This window comes from Erpetoichthys calabaricus, chromosome 18, assembly GCF_900747795.2.
Source record: "Erpetoichthys calabaricus chromosome 18, fErpCal1.3, whole genome shotgun sequence".
In the NCBI taxonomy this organism is placed as follows: domain Eukaryota; kingdom Metazoa; phylum Chordata; class Cladistia; order Polypteriformes; family Polypteridae; genus Erpetoichthys; species Erpetoichthys calabaricus.
Genome location: NC_041411.2, coordinates 86,984,502 through 87,006,478, shown reverse-complemented (window position 1 = coordinate 87,006,478; position 21,977 = coordinate 86,984,502). Strand labels below are relative to the sequence as shown.

The 21,977-nt window shown below is 38.2% G+C and overlaps 1 protein-coding gene across 2 annotated transcripts in view; it reads right to left on the bottom strand.

The window, feature by feature from the left end:
- plxnd1 (plexin D1) overlaps nucleotides 1-21,977 on the bottom strand; it is a 216,134-nt gene that overhangs the window by 5,335 nt on the left and 188,822 nt on the right. For both annotated transcript variants that reach the window (XM_028824793.2, XM_028824794.2), the window contains exons 29-34: nucleotides 20,349-20,412; nucleotides 16,774-16,808; nucleotides 15,025-15,129; nucleotides 12,046-12,209; nucleotides 7,817-7,964; nucleotides 2,399-2,539 (exon numbers count right to left, since the gene is read on the bottom strand). In XM_028824793.2, the coding sequence (XP_028680626.2) occupies nucleotides 2,399-2,539; nucleotides 7,817-7,964; nucleotides 12,046-12,209; nucleotides 15,025-15,129; nucleotides 16,774-16,808; nucleotides 20,349-20,412 (657 nt within the window). The remainder of the gene's footprint in view (nucleotides 1-2,398; nucleotides 2,540-7,816; nucleotides 7,965-12,045; nucleotides 12,210-15,024; nucleotides 15,130-16,773; nucleotides 16,809-20,348; nucleotides 20,413-21,977) is intronic.

The following is a 21,977-nucleotide window of genomic DNA, read 5'->3' as shown; positions in this document are numbered from 1 at the left end:
CTGCTTTCTTTGTCATTTGCATGATATCGCTAATAGGAAGCAATTAAGAACAGTGAATGCAGCATTTTAAGACCAAAATAAGCAGTTAAAGGTGTGAAATGTGAACAAGTGAGACCACTAAAATGACGCGTTAAAATGCTGCTTGATCAATAAGTGCTTCATCAGCAATATTTGACTTCTCATTAAGAAATTGGGTTGGAATCAAAACCTGCAGCCCTCCAGGACTGATGTTGCTCTTGGCTGAAATCCATTAATTAAACTCACTACGTTTTCAGGAACAAAGTTGAACATTATAAAAATGAAAAGCAGCATTTAGTGTAAACAGGAACTAAATAATTAAAAATATATGTAAATAAACAAATGAACAAACAAATGAATAAATAAATACATTCAAGACACTAGCACATTCCAAAGAAGAAGAAGGTCTCCCCATTTCAGTGGTGAGGCCTCATCGTTTCATTGTAAATTACCACCTAGCGCCCTCATCTGCCTAACACAGCGGACGTACAGCAGCCTGTTTTTCCTGAGCGTTTGCCCACTTTGGTGCTCTTCTGTCTTTTACAAGTGCTGTTCTGAGTCAGGGGTCTCTTACCCACACAGTGTCCATCTCTTCCCTTAATGATCTACATTTCTTTTGTTAATCGACATTCTGCTTTCAGCCCTTTTCCAGGCCACTGAGTTGTAGCTCTAATATGGAATTTGTTTCTTGCTGCACAGAAGACCCCCCTCTAACTGAGATGCCTCACTGCCTTTTCTTATGAATTGAAGTTCAGCCTTCTGTTTCATCCACATTACCTGCAGTGCTGGAGGCGAGTGACAGGCATGTTTTATCTTGTTCCCTTATGCCAGTGTATCCTATTTACTCTTTCTAATGTGATCTGACATGCTTCTTTTCCTCGAGAGATCACTTTAGATTTCATCTTTATACACTGTGTTCATGTTCTTCCAGTATTTGCATTGTTTTTTTTCTCTAGTTACACCAATCTTCATGTGGGGTTGGTAGACTTGTGAATGGGATTGCCAAGTGTGCCCGTGGCAGTCTGTTGGAGTGGCCCCTTGTCCAGGGCTGGTCTTTGCTTTGCTTCCAATATTTCAGGGATTGACTCCAGGCCCTTTGATTTGAATTGGATTATAACTGAATTTGAAATTATGTTACTTTATAATTTTTCACAATTTTTGTGCTACTTTATGATTTGGTTGGGGACCTTGAAAATTTACAAAATTATATGGCTAATGTAGATATTTGGAAAATATGATTTAAAGGGGGTTCTTAGGTATCACACCTTTGGTCTTTCGTCTGACCTGGATGTACTTCCTTCATGCAATGACCTTGGACCGAAAGTACTCCAGGGTCCTGAAGAAAAGGGGCCTTCTCATTTCACTGGGGAAATTAGAGTTGGGAGTGGAATTGGCAATGCTCTCCTGGGAGGAGTGGATGAAAAGAGAAGAAATGAATTGTATTGTTGATTTTTGGACTGTGGAAAATAAGAAGCCTATATAAAGTACAGTATTTTTAAAAAATAAAAGAGAATTTGAACCCAGGACTGTGTTGGTGCATTTTGTTTATGGGATTCAGGGATCTGAGACACCACCTACAGGTGACACTCCATTTTGTAATATTGCACAGGAGATGCGACACCAGAAGTTTTATATTTTACATTATAATATTAAAAAGTTTGTCTTGAGTACAAATTGTAATTTTTTATTGCTGGTTTATAAATTACACCAAGAGCATTAGAATTAAGAAAATACATTTTCTGTTCTTACATCAGAAGGGGTTACTTTCCATGGCCTTTCTGAGCAGCAGTGAGCCAACAGTAGTGCGCAAGAGACGTGTGATCTATCTATCTATCTATCTATCTATCTATCTATCTATCTATCTATCTATCTATCTATCTATCTATCTATCTATCTATCTATCTATCTATTATATAGTGCCTTTCATATCTATCTATCTATCTATCTATCTATCTATCTATCTATCTATCTATCTATCTATCTATTATATAGTGCCTTATCTATCTATCTATCTATCTATCTATCTATCTATCTATCTATCTATCTATCTATCTATCTATTATATAGTGCCTAATCTATCTATCTATCTATCTTTAGCTAAATTGTATTTATTTGATATTTTCAGCTCTTTATGTGGGAACACTACACACACATCCATCTCTCCATCTGCCTGTCTATTAATTCTCCAGCTTTCCCAAAATCATATACTGTCAGATTCCCAGAAATAATTATAGATGATGCTTCCATCAAGGTCAGTTAATTCTATGACATTTTTTGACATTTTCTACATGTTCTGAAAAATATAACAGTACAAATTTAAAGAAATATTACATATAGAAATACATTTTTCTAACAAAATGTACAGCTGTTCATTTCTTACCCGCGACTCTTCTGCTAAATGTGCATTCATTTCCTGTTCGCTCAGAGGTGTCATTTCTTGGATCTGCTGATAATAGCGCTGGACTGTTTTCTTGTACTCTGGGATCTCTTTAGCATAGAGCAGCTTGTTGGTGGGCGAATCCTGCAATAAATACACAGCAGATCTGTTATTGTGAACCTACTGAACTATTCTGCATGGGTGCTTTCCATGAAAGGCTCAAAATAACTTGATTTTAGGATGCCTTTGTTCCACTTTTTAATGCGTAACATTCATGTGTGGAAAGTTTAAAATACACAAACCAGTTTTTGGCTATTCTTGCTGCCTTGTCTAAACAACTTGTCATTTTTTTCCCTTTCTGAAGGAAGAGCTCTTATCAATGTGCTACACCGGGTATAGCCTTTTGTATCCTAACAGACTTAAGAATAATGCCTTGGGACCTTAAATCTGCAGAATGCTCCACCTGATAACTTCACTCTTCCTTCCTCTTCTGTATGAAACTTCCTCAAATGTCCCATCTGTTGCTCAACCCCGAGGTGGCCTTTTACTTACAGACCTTGAATAACAATGTTGCTGTCTGGAAATGACTCAAGGGGTCAAAAATATATTGGCCAGTATCTAATATAATAAATCATAACATTCCACACTGATGCAGCCTTTGAGGTGAAGCCTGCTCCTTATTATGTCTGGTAAATTCAGAATATGATGAAAATGACACAAACAGCTTTGTGACATTCACAACTGCACAAACATCCTGCAAATGTCCTCATATAAGAAGAATAAACACGCACTGAAATGAGCTGTACTGTAAATGCCACTGTGGTATTTCAGTATGTCTCACTATTTGGAAACATAATTTCAAGCTGCATTTATATATTTAGGGACACATACTCTACTCACAGTGGAACGTGGAATATTTAGATTGTAGAAATTCATTTGGGACTGGGCTCCTTAGAACTGAAGCTTGTCAAGTGTGGGAAACTGAGCTGAGTGTTTCCTCGCAAACTTGAAACCAAGCTTATCTGATTTAAAAAAAAATGTAGTAGCATTGCCTAGCAATACCTTGGAAGCTGAACTTATCAAATTTAAAAAATTCAGAACGGGTTGATCAGGCTGCAACCTAGATGTCATGTTAAGAGATATCAGAATGCAGGTCCTGATGCATGTGAAATGAAAGGCTCCTATAATTTAGCAGTTTAGTGACGTTAGGCTGGCGATGTTTGCTGACCTGTAGTTACTACATCTCAGTAAGATATTAAAGCTAACAAAAATTAAGATGCAGGTAATAAAAGCTCTGGCTAATCCATGCTGTGTAAATAATCCTTCACCAAGAGCTCAACTCAGAAGTACCACTGTTAATGGAAAAGGATAGAATATGTTTACCTATCCATCTAGGAAGTCTGGTTCCTTTCTAATACATATTAATAATACAATAAGTTATTTGTCGCCAGAAACTATTTAGTGTCCATTTTCCTTTAGTACAGCATCACTCTAAACTGTTAACAGCCAAAGACAACTGTTTCAACCAGCGCATCTCCTGCAAACCCTCCCTGTCAGTTATGCATATTTCATTAGGGTGGATGGAATAAAATTAACACATGGCAGTCATTTTTATTATTTTGATATTCGATTCAGCTCTGTGACATGTTTCCAAGCAAACTGTCACATTTGGTTATTTTTTTTTTTTGAAAATTATCAGATTTTATTAACTCACAAAACAAGGCCAGCATATTTGATTGTGAAGTGAAAAAGAAGTTTACAGAAAATTGAATCTTACAATGGCATTATCATTTAGGGATACATTTTACTATAATGATATAAGAGAAATTAAGTTTAATTTGAAATTAAGCTAAAATTTCCTACTTGATCACAGATACACCATTTGTAAATATTTAATTTTTGGGAACATAGGCATGGGTGTTGTAGTCGCCTTGGGTCGGTGGGGGATTTGGGTGAACCCTACTGGGTGGGGAGCCCTTGAAGCCTGGAAAGAAAAGTTTGTTTTTTTGACAGGAAGGGGACCACAAAGACTGCTTATATATAGTGCCCAGAATTCTGTGCTACACCCCTGAACACGGGCCAAGTATTCTAATAATATATGATCATGTTTCATATAAATAAGTTCTCTTTCAGTTGTATGATCATTTTCCTCAATAAATAACCAAGTATAATATTTTTGTCTCATTTGTTTAACTGGTTTCTCTTTATCTACTTTTAGGACTTAAGTTAAAATCTGATGATGTTTTAGGTCATAATTGTGCAGAAATATAGAAAATTCTAAAGGGTTCACAAAGTTTCAAGTACAACTGTATGTTAATGTTCTTGATTCTATATTATTGTATTGCACTATAAAATCTGAGTGATCCTCCACAGCATCACTAAAGTGTAATTAACATGGCAGTAGTGTATGGGCCATTCCAGATTGATTTTTTAGTTGCAAATATTACATATTTGTGAGTGGCAAAAGTATGTGAACCTCTAATTATCAGTTAGTTTGAAGGTGAAATTCGAGTCCGGTGTTTTCAGTCAATAGGATGACAATCAGGTGTGAGTGGGCACCTTGTGTTATTTAAAGAACAGGGATCTATCAAAGTCTGCTCTTCACAACACATGTTTGTGGAAGTGTATCATGGCATGAACAAAGGAGATTTCTGAGGACCTCAGAAAAAGAGTTGTTGATGCTCATCAGGCTGGAAAAGGTTACAAAGCCATCTCTAAAGTGTTTGGACTCCACCAATCCACAGTCAGACAGATTGTATATAAATGGAGGAAATTCAAGACCATTGTTACCCTCCCCAGGTGTGGTCGACCAACAAAGATCACTCCAAGAGCAAGGCGTGTAATAGTCGACAAGGTCACAAAGGACCCCAGGGTAACTTCTAAGCTACTGAAGGCCTCTCTCACATTGGCTAATGTTCATGTTCATGAGTCCACCATCAGGAGAACACTGAACAAAAATGGTGTGCATGGCAGGGTTGAAAGGAGAAAGCCACTGCTCTCCAAAAAAAACATTGCTGCTCGTCTGCAGTTTGCTAAAGATCACGTGGACAAACCAGAAGGCTTTTGGAAGAATGTTTTGTGGATGGATGAGACCAAAATAGAACTTTTTGGTTTAAATGAAAAGCGTTATGTTTGGAGAAAGGAAAACACTGCATTCCAGCATAAGAACCTTATCCCATCTGTGAAACATGGTGGTGGTAGTATCACGGTTTGGGCCTGTTTTGCTGCATCTGGGCCAGGACGGCTTGCCTTCATTGATGGAACAATGAATTCTGAATTATATCAGAGAATTCTAAAGGAAAATGTCAGGACATCTGTCCATGAACTGAATCTCAAGGGAAGGTGGGTCATGCAGTAAGACAACGACACTAAGCACACAAGTCGTTCTACCAAAGAATGGTTAAAGAAGAATAAAGTTAATGTTTTGGAATGGCCAAGTCAAAGTCCTGACCTTCATCCAATTGAAATGTTGTGGAAGGACCTGAAGCGAGCAGTTAATGTGAGAAAACCCACCAACATCCCAGAGTTGAAGCTGTTCTGTACATAGGAATGGGCTAAAATTCGTCCAAGCCGGTGTGCAGGACTGATCAACAGTTACCGGAAACGTTTAGTTCAGTTATCGCTGCACAGGGGGGTCACACCAGATACTGAAAGCAAAGGTTCACATACTTTTGACACTCACAAATATGTAATATTCTATCATTTTCCTTAATAAATAAATGACCATGTATAATATTTTTGTCTCATTTGTTTAACTGGTTTCTCTTTATCTACTTTTAGGACTTGAGTGAAAATCTGATGATGTTTTAGGTCATATTTATGCAGAAATATAGAAAATTCTAAAGGGTTCACAAACTTTCAAGCACAACTGTATACGCAATGTCACACACATGTGCTTGGAAGACAATAATAACAACAATTTGTTTGTCTAGCCCGAAATCACCCAAGGAGCGCCTCAATGGACTTGATCTTTGACAGGCCCCAGCCTTGACTCTCTAAGAAGACAAGAAACTCACCTCCCAAAAAATTTGTAGAGGGAACAAAAATGGAAGAAATCTTTAGAAAGGCAATTCAAAGAGAGACCTCCTTCTAGGTTAAGATGGGTGTGCAATTGGTGTTAGAAATGGGATAAATACAATACACAAAACAGAACACAAGTAATCTTCTTCACACAGTTAGATGGCCAATCTATCATTGCCACCTCAGGAATAGAAATACAATAGTAGAAATGACTTTGTCGAGTCGAGGGTTGGCGCTCTCACCTAATGGCCCTCCTTTCCTTTTGCATTCAAAACAGACGACTGACAGCCACCTGAACCTGCCTCTCCTGGAATATCACCTTAAAGGTGGTACCACCACCACAACCCTCCAGTCTCGCTTTATGACTTCTGTCTGTAATGGTCTTATGACAATAATTGTCAATAATTTACTTCAACTACTTTTTGTATTTCTAAATATATAGGGATCACCATCTGGTGCCTTGGAGCTTCATCTTTGTTTTTGGCTCTTTGCCTCACATCAAATAATGTAGAGTATAAGCAACAGGAGATTGAATCAAGTGAACAACTTAAATAAAATTTAATTTCAAACTAAACATGTTAAGTACAATTGAGTAAATAAATTGCACCGATAGACAAATTGGGCTGGTAGAGAGGTGGCTTAATGCCTCGATGCACGTCGCCCTTTACAGTTTTCAGTTTCTTCCTCTCCATCATCATCAAGCATATTCTCTGGTAGGGCAAACAAGCTGTCACCTATCTTCACTTTTACATTTCTTTGAGTCGGTATGTGTATGCATGTGCTTGTGTCGGCCTCCATGTGTGCATACTTGTATATTCAAATAAATCATATATCTCAAAAAGTACTTGTGAATGTTTGTTTTTTTCCAAATCAATAGGTCTGATCCCACCTCTAAACAGAACAGATTGCAAAAATCCCAGTCACATTAAACAATTTCAACAGAATTTTTTTATTGGACACAGGTTAAACTGTTTTTGAAGGCTGTTGGGGATAAGTACTGAATCCAAAAGAACAGGCCTGGAGCCTGTAACAAGACAACCACAGTGTAGCGTATTTGAAGAGACTGGTCAACTTGTTTGAAAGGTATCATTATACATAGAACTTGACATTCAGGGTGGATGTCTTAGAGGCTGCTTGCTCTAAAATGTTCACGTTTTGCTGGGATGTATGAATCCGGGAGCTCCACACAATGCAGTGCAGTATTAGACTGGATCAGGTGCATTGTTACCCAAGAAGGAGCTATTGAGAACTTTCAAAGCATTTCTGTTCTTGCTTGTCTGAGACACTATTACTTTGGTAAAAGGTGAAATATTGTTTTCTGTTTTCCCCTGAACCGCACAGAGCATTAAACAAATATAAAACAATACAAAATGGATGTGTTCACTGGGTAAAAGACCTTACCTTGCCCAACTGCAAATCCGAGATAGAGCACGCATCTATGAAAGCCTGAGCTATGACAGAGAGGCAAGCATCCATGTGATCAGTCTTGTCAATATCAAAGACAAATTGTGGATTTTTTAAGATGTTCACCCAGAATCGTAAAGGTAAGCTGAAAAACAGAAAAACAAAACAAATACAAATTAACTATTAAAGGAAAAAGTGTAACCTTGTGGAAGTAAAGCAAAAACACACAATTCTTGGTGTGGTGGAGTCAATCATGATAATCAAATTTCACTATCAGTACACATTTATAAATAAAGTAGTTGAAATAAATGCCCCAGATATTCCCCTGTTAGATTTTTTAGTCCCAGTATATTATACTACCTTTAAAATTCAGTTATAGATAGAAGATTAGGGAGGAGACCACCATAGAGGAGGAACAGTTTGGTTTTATGCCATGGAGAGATACTGTAGTTGCAGAACAGGAAGGCTTCCATATGGCATTTATTGATTTGGAGAATGTTTATGATAGAGTGCCACGTCAGGAGGTCTGGAGGTGCATGAGAGAGAAAGGTGTACCAGAGAAGAATGTGAGGATTGTCCAGGGTATAGATGAGGAAGTGAGGACTTAGGTTTAAAACCATGTTGGGGTAACAGACAAGACCCCATCAGAGTAGGTCTGCACCCTTGATCTTCTTCTTTGATCTGGTTTTGGATGTGTTGACTCATGGGATAATAGACCAATTGTCCTGGTGCAGGCTTTGTGCTGATGTCATTGTGTTGTGTAGCATCAGAAATGAGGAAGTGGAGAGGAATTTGGAAGAAAGAAGAAGGGCTTTGGAAGACAGGGAAGTGAAGATAAATAGGAAGAAGACAGAAGATTTGAGGTTTAGTGATGGCAAGAAGTTAGCCTGCAGGGAGAGCTATTGAAAAGAGGGAATAAATTAACATATCTAGAATCAGCGGCAGCCCGAGATGGTAAATTAGATGCAGACATAACTTATAGAGTGCAGTGTGGATGAAACAACTAGAAGAAGTTATCTGTGATTGAAGAATTAAGGTGAAACTTAAAGGTAAGGTTTTAAAAACCGTGGTAAGACTGGCAATGACATATGAAGCTGAGACATGGGCAGTAAAGGCAGAGCAGGAGAAGAAGTTGTATTTATCAGAAATTAGAATTTTGAGATGAATGTCTGGAGTTACAAAATGGAGAGAATAAAAAATTAGACAATCAAAGGGACAACAAAAGTGGAAGAGATATTTAAGAAAGTACAGAATATTAGATTCAAGTGGTATGGACGTGTGATACCACAGGACAGACAATGAATATGTGGGAAAAGTGTCAGAGGAATGGAAATTGTGCCTAACAATATGGAATGACTTATTTATAAAATAATCATAGATATATGCATATGTAAGTGTGGATAGAATATGTAAAAACAGCATTTGAGATTTCTCAAGTTGAAGTCCAACACCAAATTGAACTGTATAGCTGCTTAAAGAATAAAAAACGGCATTTTCAATGGTCATTTAATAGTAAACGAGCGAGTGGACAGTTACACATATGGGGCCCAAATGCAAGTTATCACAGCAAGCATAAGAATTGTGTACAACCGCAGCATGACTTCTTTTATGAGACAGCTGATGCATTAAAAAAGTGGCAATTTTCACTAGACATAGACATTGCTGAAAGTGATCTCATACCTGTATTAGTGGTAAATGATTAACTGAGATGTTTAAAGAAAGCTGTATAACACAGCACTTAAAATGATAAGGGGACTAAACCGCACGCTCGATTAAGAAATTGTGTAAAATTTGTAGTGCATAATGAGGAGGAGGACCAAGAAGATGACAAAAACAGAGAATACCAGCAATTATTTGTTTCTACTTCAAGCACTGTTTTGAAGAACATTATTGCTAAAACAGCAATTTAAAATTGAGGGTGCTAGTGAAGGACTGAAATGCTTGTAAGTCTGTAGAATAAAGTTGTTGTAGCTCAAAAAACAGGCTAGCTTAAAGAAAAGCATCCTAAAGGGCAACAAAAAAAGTCAAATACAAAAATAATGTCTAAATAGCAAAGTCTATAAATTGTGAAAACACCTTTGCTTAAACAAGGAATGTCATGAGCAGCCCCATGAAGAGCTTGCAGCTTTTTATTTCCCAGTTCTCTCATCACATGTCTCATGCATATTTCCTGCTGCCCAGCTTCTTAAGGAGATGAGTGTGGTCACAAGAAAGGAGCAAGAGAAGGGCGGGACTAGAACCTGTGGACAGGCTCATACCTAATAGGCAAATATTTTATTCAATTAAAAAAAAAAAGAAAAGAAAATTCCATATATATTTGGCAGAACAGGGCAGCGGGATGATGTAGTGGTTAGTTCTGATACCTCACAGACTCAGTGTCTTGGGTTTAAATACCACACCTGGTCATTTTCTGGGTGCAGTTCTCTCCAGGACGTCATGATTTATAATCCAGATTTCTTTTTTCTCCTTTCCTCAAAGATGTGTGTTTGGTGAATTTGCAATTCTAATTGAATCTGTGATGGGCCTGGTGATAGTGAATAGAGGTATGTCCATTCATGGTGTCTGCAATCATCTGGTACACTGTCTGGTGGAAGTCGTTGGTCCTATCACAAGCATGTAATTCTATTTGCCAGAGCAGTGAAGAAAATGGCTAAAATGCTGGTGACGTCAAGGGAACAAACATCTACAGTATCAACATGTTTCATTTGTGGACACAACAAGCAGGATGTGCTCTATTCAAATGTTAATGCCTTTAACTAAAAACCAGTGATAAAATCTGAGAAGATCTGACCTCATCTTATCTATCTATCTATCTATCTATCTATCTATCTATCTATCTATCTATCTATCTATCTATCTATCTATCTATCTATCTATCTATCTATCTATCTATCTATCTATCTATCTATCTATCTATCTATGTAGTATATAGTGCCTTATCTATCTATCTATCTATCTATCTATCTATCTATCTATCTATCTATCTATCTATCTATCTATCTATCTATCTATCTATCTATCTATCTATCTATGTAGTATATAGTGCCTTATCTATCTATCTATCTATCTATCTATCTATCTATCTATCTATCTATCTATCTATCTATCTATCTATCTATCTATCTAGTATATAGTGCCTTATCTATCTATCTATCTATCTATCTATCTATCTATCTATCTATCTATCTATCTATCTATCTATCTATCTATCTATCTATGTAGTATATAGTGCCTTATCTATCTATCTATCTATCTATCTATCTATCTATCTATCTATCTATCTATCTATCTATCTATCTATCTATCTATCTATCTATCTATCTATCTATGTAGTATATAGTGCCTTATCTATCTATCTATCTATCTATCTATCTATCTATCTATCTATCTATCTATCTATCTATCTATCTATCTATCTATCTATCTATGTAGTATATAGTGCCTTATCTATCTATCTATCTATCTATCTATCTATCTATCTATCTATCTATCTATCTATCTATCTATCTATCTGATTGTAAATAACAGTACAGTGGATATCACTGCTGCCTAAAAATGTTTTGACAAACTTCATCTCAAAAAATTATTTTCACGCCCATTGTGAATGAAAGGGAGTGAGTAAGAGATGTGGTCTATGATGGACTAACATTAGGTCGAGAGTTGTTTCCTGCCTAGTGCCTGTTGTTATTGGCCATGCATAGAGATATGTGGTTTTCAGAAAATGGAAGAATGAAATCTGGATGTGTCATGACTGACTGCATTATTATCCAAGGAACTGGTTTTTGACTTTCTCTGCACCAAAGAGCCTCTCTGTCTGGTCACTACTCAGGGAGTCAATACAGTGGTGGTGCACTCCTATATGTTATTCTTATATATAAGACAGAAGAGAGCAGACTCCTTCACATCTTCTGGCACTCTGCGATGCCCAGTGTCATTTTCTACGCTGTGGTGTGCTCATCTATTATGTATGAAGTACCATTACAAAAATCAAACTGGACAATGAAATGAAAAGTCCGTTGTCGATTAGTTCATGGCCTTCTGGGTCCTCATTGATAAACTTATTTCGTCAACATATTAAATCCGTTAGTGAACAGAGCACATTGTATATGAGCCATAGTCTCAAAGTACACACAGTTGTAAATATATACTTTTTCCATTGTACGTTTTGCTCCATTTTTCCTCCCCAATCTCAAGATGCTTGAGGACATTTAGCCTGCTGAGCTTACCTGTTTGTTTTCCAGATGTGCAGAGTATCTGGGTCAGTTATTCCCCGCTTGTCAGCCTGCTCCTCAAGAAAATCGAAAAAATATTTCACTGCAAAGGGGGGTTTGTCTTTGGGGATGCTTAGAATTGCTTGGAAGAGGTCATCCAGAAACTTCTGAAGCGTTCCCTGTCAGATACACAGAGAGCGAGAGAGAGTGAGAATGCAGTTTGACTGAGCTAGTAATTTACTAAAAAAAAAAAAAAAGGCAAAATCCTTAATGATTAACTGGGAATCTACATAACTTAAAGTTACAGATAAGGATTTGGTAAGGGGGAGTTCTTAAAATGCTTGTCATTTTGTAGCAGATTTATTACTTTAAAAGATCAGATTCCATATTCCATATTCAAAGATAGGATTTCTGTAATAACGTGGTGATTAATCTTCTGCCTTTATACTAGCTTGAAGGGATTTTATGAATATCTTCCCTAATTGCATTGTAAATGTGTGAGTCAAAGGATAATGAAATGACAGCATTAACTCTGTCATGTAGATTAATGTAAAATTCTTCATTGCCATTCTGGCTTCTGCAGCCATTGGAAATATGGGTTAATTTAGCATTTTTTAACTTTCATTTATCCAGCCCCTTCTACTGTGAGCAACACGGTATATGAAGATAATAAACTCATCTCTAGCTAGGTCTATAGCTCCTTGGTCTTAATGATCTATCTCTGTCCCCTCCTTACCACAAAGTTATTTCTGTCACTCTTCTAAGAAGGGAGAGGATTCAAAAGTGTGACCAAATGAACAGTTTGGCCTCACCATTCCAGACTATTCTTGTAAAATTCCCTCAAGTGTCATAGCAGACTGCTTAAGTGACTTTGTCAGTCAGTGAGCTAAAAGCAACAGGATTTGAATCCATGACATGGAAAACTCACCTCCTTATAATCACTAAGCTGCAGTGACTGCTCCTGTATCTCAACTAATCATACATGACAATGAACAGAGATGATTATCTTTATAATTCTACATCAGTAGGTGCTTACAGTTGCATGTCACTACTGCTTTAATGTTTCCGCTCACACTGAAATATGAATTTTCTTCAAAGGGATCAGAGATAACTAAGACATTCCATGCACTGTGCTACACTAATAAAGATCTGTTTAATCATCTAAACATGTTGGGTAAAAGTGTTTAGTGAATAATGAAAATATTTATCAAATTGTACTTAAAAGTGTTTATATTGAATTGAATAACCTGCAGAACTGGATACAAGGAAGAAGCTACACATTTATACTGCACCCATGAGGGGTTTTGAAATAACCCAACATGCACGGTTTTGGGATGTGAGTGTCAAGATAAAGCCAGCATGGAGCTTGGAAAATGAGAAGACTTCACATCTGTTTGTATTCATCATGACATGCAGTACATGGTAGGTTAGCCCATCCACTTCTTTTAGCAAGAACTACCCTGAATGGGATACCATTACAAGGCACAATCACAGACACACACATTTGGAAAAGGCCATTTCAACATTGTCACTCATCCCAAACTGCACGACTTTGGGATGAGGGAGTAAAAGTTGAGTAACCAGTAGAAAATCCACTATGAGACTTGGAGAATGTGCAAACTCCTCATGGGCAGAGACCAACTGGTCATTTCTAAAGATGATCATGTTAGGTTAACTGGTGACACTAAATTGGCCTAGTGTGAGTAAATGTGGGCGTCTGAGTGAGTGTGCCCTACACTCTTAAAAATAAAGGTGCCAGAGTGGTTCGCCCTAGAGATGCCATACAGGAACCGTTTTTGGTTCCCAAAAGACCCATCCACATGAAGGTTCCAGAAAGAATTTTTATTTATTTAACATGCTCCATACAGTGAATAACCATGAATTAGATGGTAACAGATTTGTGAAAGACCAATGGGACCTAATTTTCAAATGACTTTTTTGTTCTTTATTTCAGCTTATACAATTTCTTGTAGTAGGAATTTGGGGTCAGAGTGCAGGGTCAGCTATTGTACAGCACCCCTGGAGCCAAGTGCAGGTTAAGGGCCTTGCTCAAGGGCCCAGCAGAGTAGGATCTCTTTTGGCAGTAATGGGGATTTGAACTGGCAACCTTCTGGATACCAACACAGATCCTGAGTCTCAGAGCCACCACTCTGCCCCCCAGTAACACAGGCTAACTCCAGCTTTTCTTAATCTGTTAGTGTCCTGCAGCCCACCATATGTTAAGGGTTTTACATTTTTTCTACATATCAGGAAGTTTTTCAAAGCACAAACAGTCAACTTCATATGTAAAGAACCCTGACCAGAATGAAATGGTGCTTCATCAAGCAAAGGAGCTATGACAAAGCACACAACACAGTAACTCCTTTTAACTATGTACTGGAATAAGCAGGTTCAAAAAAAGTAAGGATCTTATATGTTTCACTGGGTAATGTATACATTATGCGATTGCTCTTCTCACATTTTCTTTTCTCCTTTTTATTTAATGCTAATTACTGTTTAGTATGAAGGCCTTTGCTCTTATGACTTTCTCCATGTTAGCTTGAAGGTAAAGTCAAAACAAAACAGCATATGTTAACAAAAGAGATGAAGACAATAATTAAGACAAAAGCAGGCTTAATATGGTAATGTTATGCCAGTCTGGGTAGAATGGCGATTTACCATCTCTGGACTGTACTTATTAAAGCCAATGAAATGCAGTTATTGACAAAGCATGAAATTGGCCCTGTATGAATGAGTGTGCCCAGAAGCAGACTGGCACTTTATTCAGGTTTGGCGCCTGTCTTGGACTTAATGCTGTTGGCATAGGTAATGCACATTCATGCCCACAGACTGACACCCACACAAAAAAAAAAAATGGAACAAGCATGCTTGGAAAATGAATTGTTCGATGAAATAATTCCTACAGAACATTGTGTCAGATTGTGAGGTAAAATTAAAGGAAAAAGTAGTTGTGAGTAAAGTATAACTTCCAAACTGAAAAGAAAACAGTCAAACCTTTGTGGAGAGGAGTCTTGTCAGATATATTTCTGGTAGAACCTTCTTGCGGTGGCTCTGGCGATATGATTTCCTGGTCTCCATTTGTTCATCATTTGGAAGTACCTGGGATTTGGAATAAATGGTCATTATTGAATAAAGTGCCCATTTCGTATTTGACCAACTTTGGTTGAACACTACATGACAGAAACAGCAAGAGTAACAGAGAGCCTAAGCCAAATGCAATCATTTCTCTTTTCAACGGTAAAACGTGATAAATATCAAGTATCATAATAAGTCCCTTATGTAAAGACTGTCACAACTGAAGATTCAAGTAAGTGATAATCTGTGTGTTGTTTTAGGAAACGTCTTTATTGTTTTCACTCACAATTCAAGAATGTGATCAAGGCATCCATAAATCTTTTCAGAGAAAAAACACAGACTCAGACAAAAGCAGAACAAATGTGTTTTTGGTTGACTTGTCATTTGCTACTGTAATTAAGGGAGCAAGCATTTGTAGAAGGTAATACATCTGCTCTTGGAAATGACAGCAAGACACATGAAACGCAATGCCTATATTTACATATAATTGTTATTTCGGCAAAACTTAGAAAGGAAGTTTCCAGAACTGAGTAACATTTTGTCAACTAAACAAAAAGGATAAAAGGAAAGAGAAGACAAGGGTAAGAACTGTAGTAGAAGAACAGGACATGGTAGTGGTGCTCAACACAGTTGAAAGTGCCCATTTCATGGAGCAAAAGGCATGAGATTTTTAAAGGAGATAAGTTTAGTCCTTTACTGATTCATCTTAATGAGCAAGATTATGTGATTATGTGAACTTGTCTTCTTGACTTTAGGGGAATATTCCAAAAAATGTAAGTAATGTCCACATTAAGACGCAGTCCCAGAGCATGAAGTGTAAAAAATTAAAGTGAGATTAAAAGTGTTTAATAGACAGGACAACAAGACCATACAGTGAGAGTGTGGTTTTTGCAGAGGATGTGGAGGACGCTGTTAACAAGAATATGGATATGATGCTGTCTATAAAATATTGAAGACTACCAAAGAATCAGAGTTGGCAGTAGATAGGGTGGAAAAATGTAAGGATATTGATGGCCTGAAAAGTTCTGAACAATTTAGAATATACCGATTTTCAGACTAAAGTACAAAGATAAGGAGCATTGGGAATGCTGGTGAGATAACAAAGACACGTGAAATAAGCATTCAGTAATCCACTCCTACCAAGTGCACATGATAGCCTTGCAAAAGAGTTTTATATAAATGAAGGTATGTTATCACCAAATTTTCAAAAAATATTTTTCTACAGGTACTCTAATTTGCAGGGTGGCACCGTAGTGCAGAGGTAGTGCTGCTGCCTCACAGTAATGTGTGTGCCAGGTTCGTGTTCAGGGTCCTCCCTGCTTCTTCTCCATGTCTGCATGGATTTCCTTTGGGTTCTCCAGTTTCCTCCCACTGTCCAAAGACATTGATTTAAGGTGAACCGGCGATGCTAAATTGGCCCCCATGGTACCCTATCCAGGATTTGCTCCTGCCTTGCGCCCTGAGTTAGCAGGGACCCTGGTCCGGATTAAGTGGGTTAGAAAATGACATGACTTTAATTTGCAGATTAGGTTTTCCAGGTACACTGCGTAATGAGCCGTGTAAGATATCAGTTTCTTCACATATCGATGGAAAAAAAGTAACTACAGTACAGTATATGATTAAGGCCCAAGTGTGGGAGGAAACAAGGTGGGAAGTATAGGTACTTACCAAATGAAAATATTTTTCTGTGTCCAAGTCCTTAACTGAAAAAAAAAAATATAGAAAGTAATGAGGAGACATACATTGCGCAGAAATTATCATTTGAAATTAATTTTAACCATTAAACAGCATGCTTTCTTATTGAAAATATATTTCATGAAGTGTTTACAAATTGGGCAGTTTAGGTTTCCTGACTATTCTTGGCATTGATCACACAAATAAGCCCTGGAGCCCATTCCCATTAATTGTAATGTAAGGGAGCTGGAGTGAATTGGTGATGTCCCTACACTGATGGATTAAAGACCAGAAGTCCACATGACCGTCATCATCAAGTTCTTCCATGAGAACCCTGAATGCAGTGAGGACTGATTGAGGTCATTGATGTTCGGTAGAATGCCTAGAGGGGCCTGGGTGGTCTCGTGGCCTCGGAAACCTGCAGATTTTTTTTTCTACAGCCATCTGTAGTTTTTTTTTTTTCTGTCCTCCCTGGCCATCAAACCTTACTTTTATTCTATGTTAATTAGTGTTCCCTGATTTTAATTATTTATTTTGTCTTTTGTTCTCTTTCTTCATCATGTAAAGCACTTTGAGCTCCATTGTTTGTATGAAAATGTGCTATAGAAATAAATGTTGTTGTTCAATGTGAGTCAGGGAACTTTTATAATTAAATGGACCATAGCTACGTAATCTGAAATAATACATAAAATTCTGCTCAATGTGATGTAAAGCATCTTTATGAAAGAGCTCAAAAAGAATTAGATTTATAGCAGTAAAAAAAAAAAACGTTGGTTTGACTTTGTGTCGAATGAGCAGTTGCTCATGGAGTCCCGAATGAGGCACATTACCTGCATTGTGAGGGAGCGTCAGTTATGGCACTACGGCCATGTGGCGCGTTTCCCCGAGGGTGACCCAGCTCGTAAGATCCTCATTGTTGGGGACCTGAGTGGCTGGACCAGACCAAGGGGTCGCCCACGTAACACCTGGCTGTGACAGATAGAGGGTCATTTCTGGAGGGTGGGACTGAACCGCGTGTCTGCCTGGGGGGTTGCCAATCGGGATTGTTTCGTCGTGTGGTGGGCGCGGCAATGTGCTGTACCAGTGCATGCTCCCCAACTTGACTTGCAGTAAAAAAGTCTTTGCTATTCAAGCAAATGAAAATGCATTGACATATCCTGACATAAATTCTGAATTTTTTTTGTCACGTCTCTTTCAAATTTACCCAAAAACTAAGAAGTCCATGTACAAAATAATTTAACTAAATCTTTACCTTAGTTGTTAGTAAATGTAAGATAGTTCCTTACACAACGGAAATGCTTCTTATAGATTGGCACGTGCTTTTTGAAAGTGTAAAGACCCCTGATATCAGAAAGACAATTGCGTTGAACTGCAGGTTTGCTATATTGGAGCCTTATGTTAATTTTTCCTCCAAGTAGAGCAACACTCCATACCTCAGAATGATAAAGTGAAAACAAATGTTTGCCAATGTATTCAGAATTAAAAACTGAAACATCACATTGCCACAAGTATTCAGACCCTTTGCTGTGACACCTGAAATCAGGCTGAGGTACCTCACTCGTGCACATTGTTTTGAGTCCACCTGTGGTGAATTCAATTGATGTCTCATGATTAGGAGAGGCACACACCTGTCTATCGGAGGTCCCACAGTTGACAATGTGTATCAGAGCTAAAAAGTGTTTAGAGACAGGATTATGTCGAGGCACAGATCTGGGGAGGGTAGCAAAAAAAATCCTGCATCTTTGACGATTCCCAAGAGCACAGTAGCTTCCATAATTATTAAATGGAAGAAGTCTGGTACAACTACGATTCTTCCTAGAGCTGGCCATCTGGCCAAGAAGGACCATGATAAGAGAGGTTATCAAGAACTTGATGGTCACTCTGGTTGAGCTCCAGAGAACAAGTGTGGAGAAAGTTCCAGAAAAACAATCAGTGTTGCAGCACTCCACCATGACAGAGTGGCCAGACAGAAGCCTCTCCTCACGTTTGCAAAAACTGTACCTAAAGGACTCTCAGACAGTGAGAAACAATTGGTCTGATGAAAAACCAAGATTAGTGTCATATCTTGAGGAAACCAGATACCACTCATCACCTATACAATATCATTCCAACAGTGAAGCAAGATGGTGGCCACATCACCCACTCACTCACAGTGAAGCAATTTAGGGTAACTGATTCAACTCACTTGGATGTGTTTGAGAAGTCTGGAGGATGCCAAAGTACCAGGAGAAAAACCAAGCAGGCAACATGCAAACTGCACATTAATGGAGTCTAGGTCAGGTATTGGCACCAACCACTGTGCAAAAATACATAGCCACTTACAGTTTCATCATACCAGAAACTGGGGACCTTAATAATCAACAGCACCATTATTTTAGTATTAATATTTAAATAAATATTTCAAAAAGATGCTAAGTTTTTCAATTTAAATAACGTGGGGATCAGCTATATAACGTTAGCTGGATAAACGGCCTCTATTTAAGTATTCACAACACAAGCTAAATGTGGATCTGTAGAGAGCATAAAATGCAAAGCAACGTAAAAACAATGAAGAACAAATGAGTAGATTACAATCAGGCACAGGAAAGCATGTGCTATGGTGACTTTAATTTGACTTTCCTTTCATTCTTGGCAATTTTGTACCATTCATCTACACCTGCTAGTTCCTGGTCAGAAGAAAAAAAAAACGTTTTAGCTACTCTAGTGCCAAAAGGAATGCAAGGAAGAATCAGAGCTGGCCGTACATATTGCAGTATTGGGAGCCCAGTGGAGTTTGCTTGTCTTTGCGGATTTTTACTGTTACTTTAGTGTTCTTCCACTTCACAAAGATGTGCCTGTGGGATTCACCGGTGACTCAGAACTGGCCTGCTATGAGTGCGGATAGTTATGGGAGTGTGCCTTGTGATGGATTGACGTCCACCCGATGCACTGCCACAACTATAAAAAGCGTAAAGCGCATTTAGAAAATAGATATACCTTGTGTGCCATTCTTAAATCAAGCAATTGAACTTGAGTTTGTGTCACTGAATCTTGAAACAAGTTGTCTTTAGCGAAAGAGAATGCTACAAATTGGCACTCCATCTAATGTAGCTTGTTTAACCAGTAAATTGCTCCATTTTAAGATTTCCTGACTAATTGAGACATCAAAGACATACTCGTGATCAATTTAAGAATATACCAGAAATTCAAAGACAGAAACTAGTAAGTAGCTTTTAAAACAAGATAATTAATCTCATATTTTTAGATCTAAGGTTTTAAATCTTGGCATGCACACAACAATTTGCAGTGTGTCAGAGCTTTCTCATTTCTAGAATGAACCCACTTATTTTAAGATTTGTCTTTAAGTAAAATGGCCTTGCTGCATGGACAGATAATTTCACCAGTATAATGCCACAAATTCAGTGTTTATTTCTTAAATTTTAGCTCATCTTTTTTTGGTGTGTATCGATACATACTGTACTATATGGTTAGGCTCGATGTGACTTCAAAACAATTATGTGATACCAAATGTGTGTTCACCAAAGATCTGAATTCTTTCATGACAGCCAGTTTTCAGTTAATTGTAATACCTCGTCCGAGGGTATCATCTCGCTTGTCTTTAAGACTCATGGCAAGTGAGGCACCATCAGGTATCTGTAAAAAATACATTTGTAATTAAAACATTCGCATAGTATTCTCTTGATTAGTTCAGTTTTCATCTTAATAAGGTTAACAAAAACATGCATTAAGGAATGGGAATTTTTAGACGTCTCATAATGTATAAAGTTGCCTTTTTGTTTAATAACACATTATCAGTGTTTTATATATAGTATGAGCCTTTAATGCTCTAGAGTTCCTGGAACAATGCCTACTGTATCTCCATTCACTGTGCCAAATTTTCCGCAACCTTCTTGTAGCACAGATGCAAAAAGGCAAAAAAATGCAAATGTTTTGATCTTGTTCATAATGTCCACAATATATATAATAAATATGAATTATCCAGAGGCATAGACAGTATCCTTAAATATACATCTAAATGCATTATACACCATACATTTAAAACACTTAATGCTAATATAACAGATCTTCTCAAACTACCTTCCATTATTGTTGTTTCAAATGACCTGCAGGCAAGTCTCCTCCAAGACCTGAACGTTTGACTACATGCTGATCAGTCAGGTTAAGAAGTACTAGCCTTCAAAGTTAACAGAGTATATCTGAGGTGCAGCTCTGGTCACTCTTCTTTGGCAGTGACGTCAATGTACCCATAATGTAACTGGTACCTCCTTTAAACTTTAATACAGAAATACTGAGCCTGGAACAGGGGAGAGTCCCGAGGCTTTGGAAAACATCTTGCATCACCCCAGTCCCAAAGGTATCACGTCCTAGTGAGCTGAATGACTTCCGGCCTGTCGCTCTGACGTTACATGTGATGAAGACCATGGAGAGAGAGTCTGCTGCTTCACCACCTGAGGCCACAGGTCCAACACGCCCTCGACCCTCTGCAGTTCGCATACCAGGAGAAGGTGGAAGCGGAGGATGCCATCATCTACATGCTACATCGATCACTCTCCCACTTGGACAGAGGCAGTGGTGCTGTAAGAATTATGTTTCTGGACTTCTCTAGCGCCTTCAAGACCATCCAACCTCTGGTCGTTATGGACAAGTTGACAGATGGGAGTAGATTCATACCTAGTGGCATGGATCATGGACTATCTTAAAGACAGACCTCAGTATGTGTGTCTCAGGAACTGTAAGTCTGACATTGTGGTCAGCAACACAGGAGCGCCACAGGGGACTGTACTTTCTCCAGTCCTGTTCAGCCTATATACATCGGACTTCCAATACAACTCGGAGTCCTGCCACGTGCAAATGTTCGCTGATGACACTGCTATCGTGGGCTGTATCAGGAATGGGCTGGAGGAGGAGTATAGGAACCTCATCAAGGACTTTGTTAAATGGTGCAACTCAAACCACCTACACCTGAACACCAGCAAAACCAAGGAGTTGGTGGTGGATTTTAGGAGGCCCAGACCCCTCATGGACCCTGTGATCGTCAGAAGTGACTGTGTGCAGATGGTGCAGACCTATAAATACCTGGGAGTGCAGCTGGATGATAAATTGGACTGGACTGCCAATATTGATTCTCTGTGCAAGAGAGGACAGAGCCGGCTATACTTCCTTAGAAGACTGGCGTCCTTCAACATCTGCAATAAGAT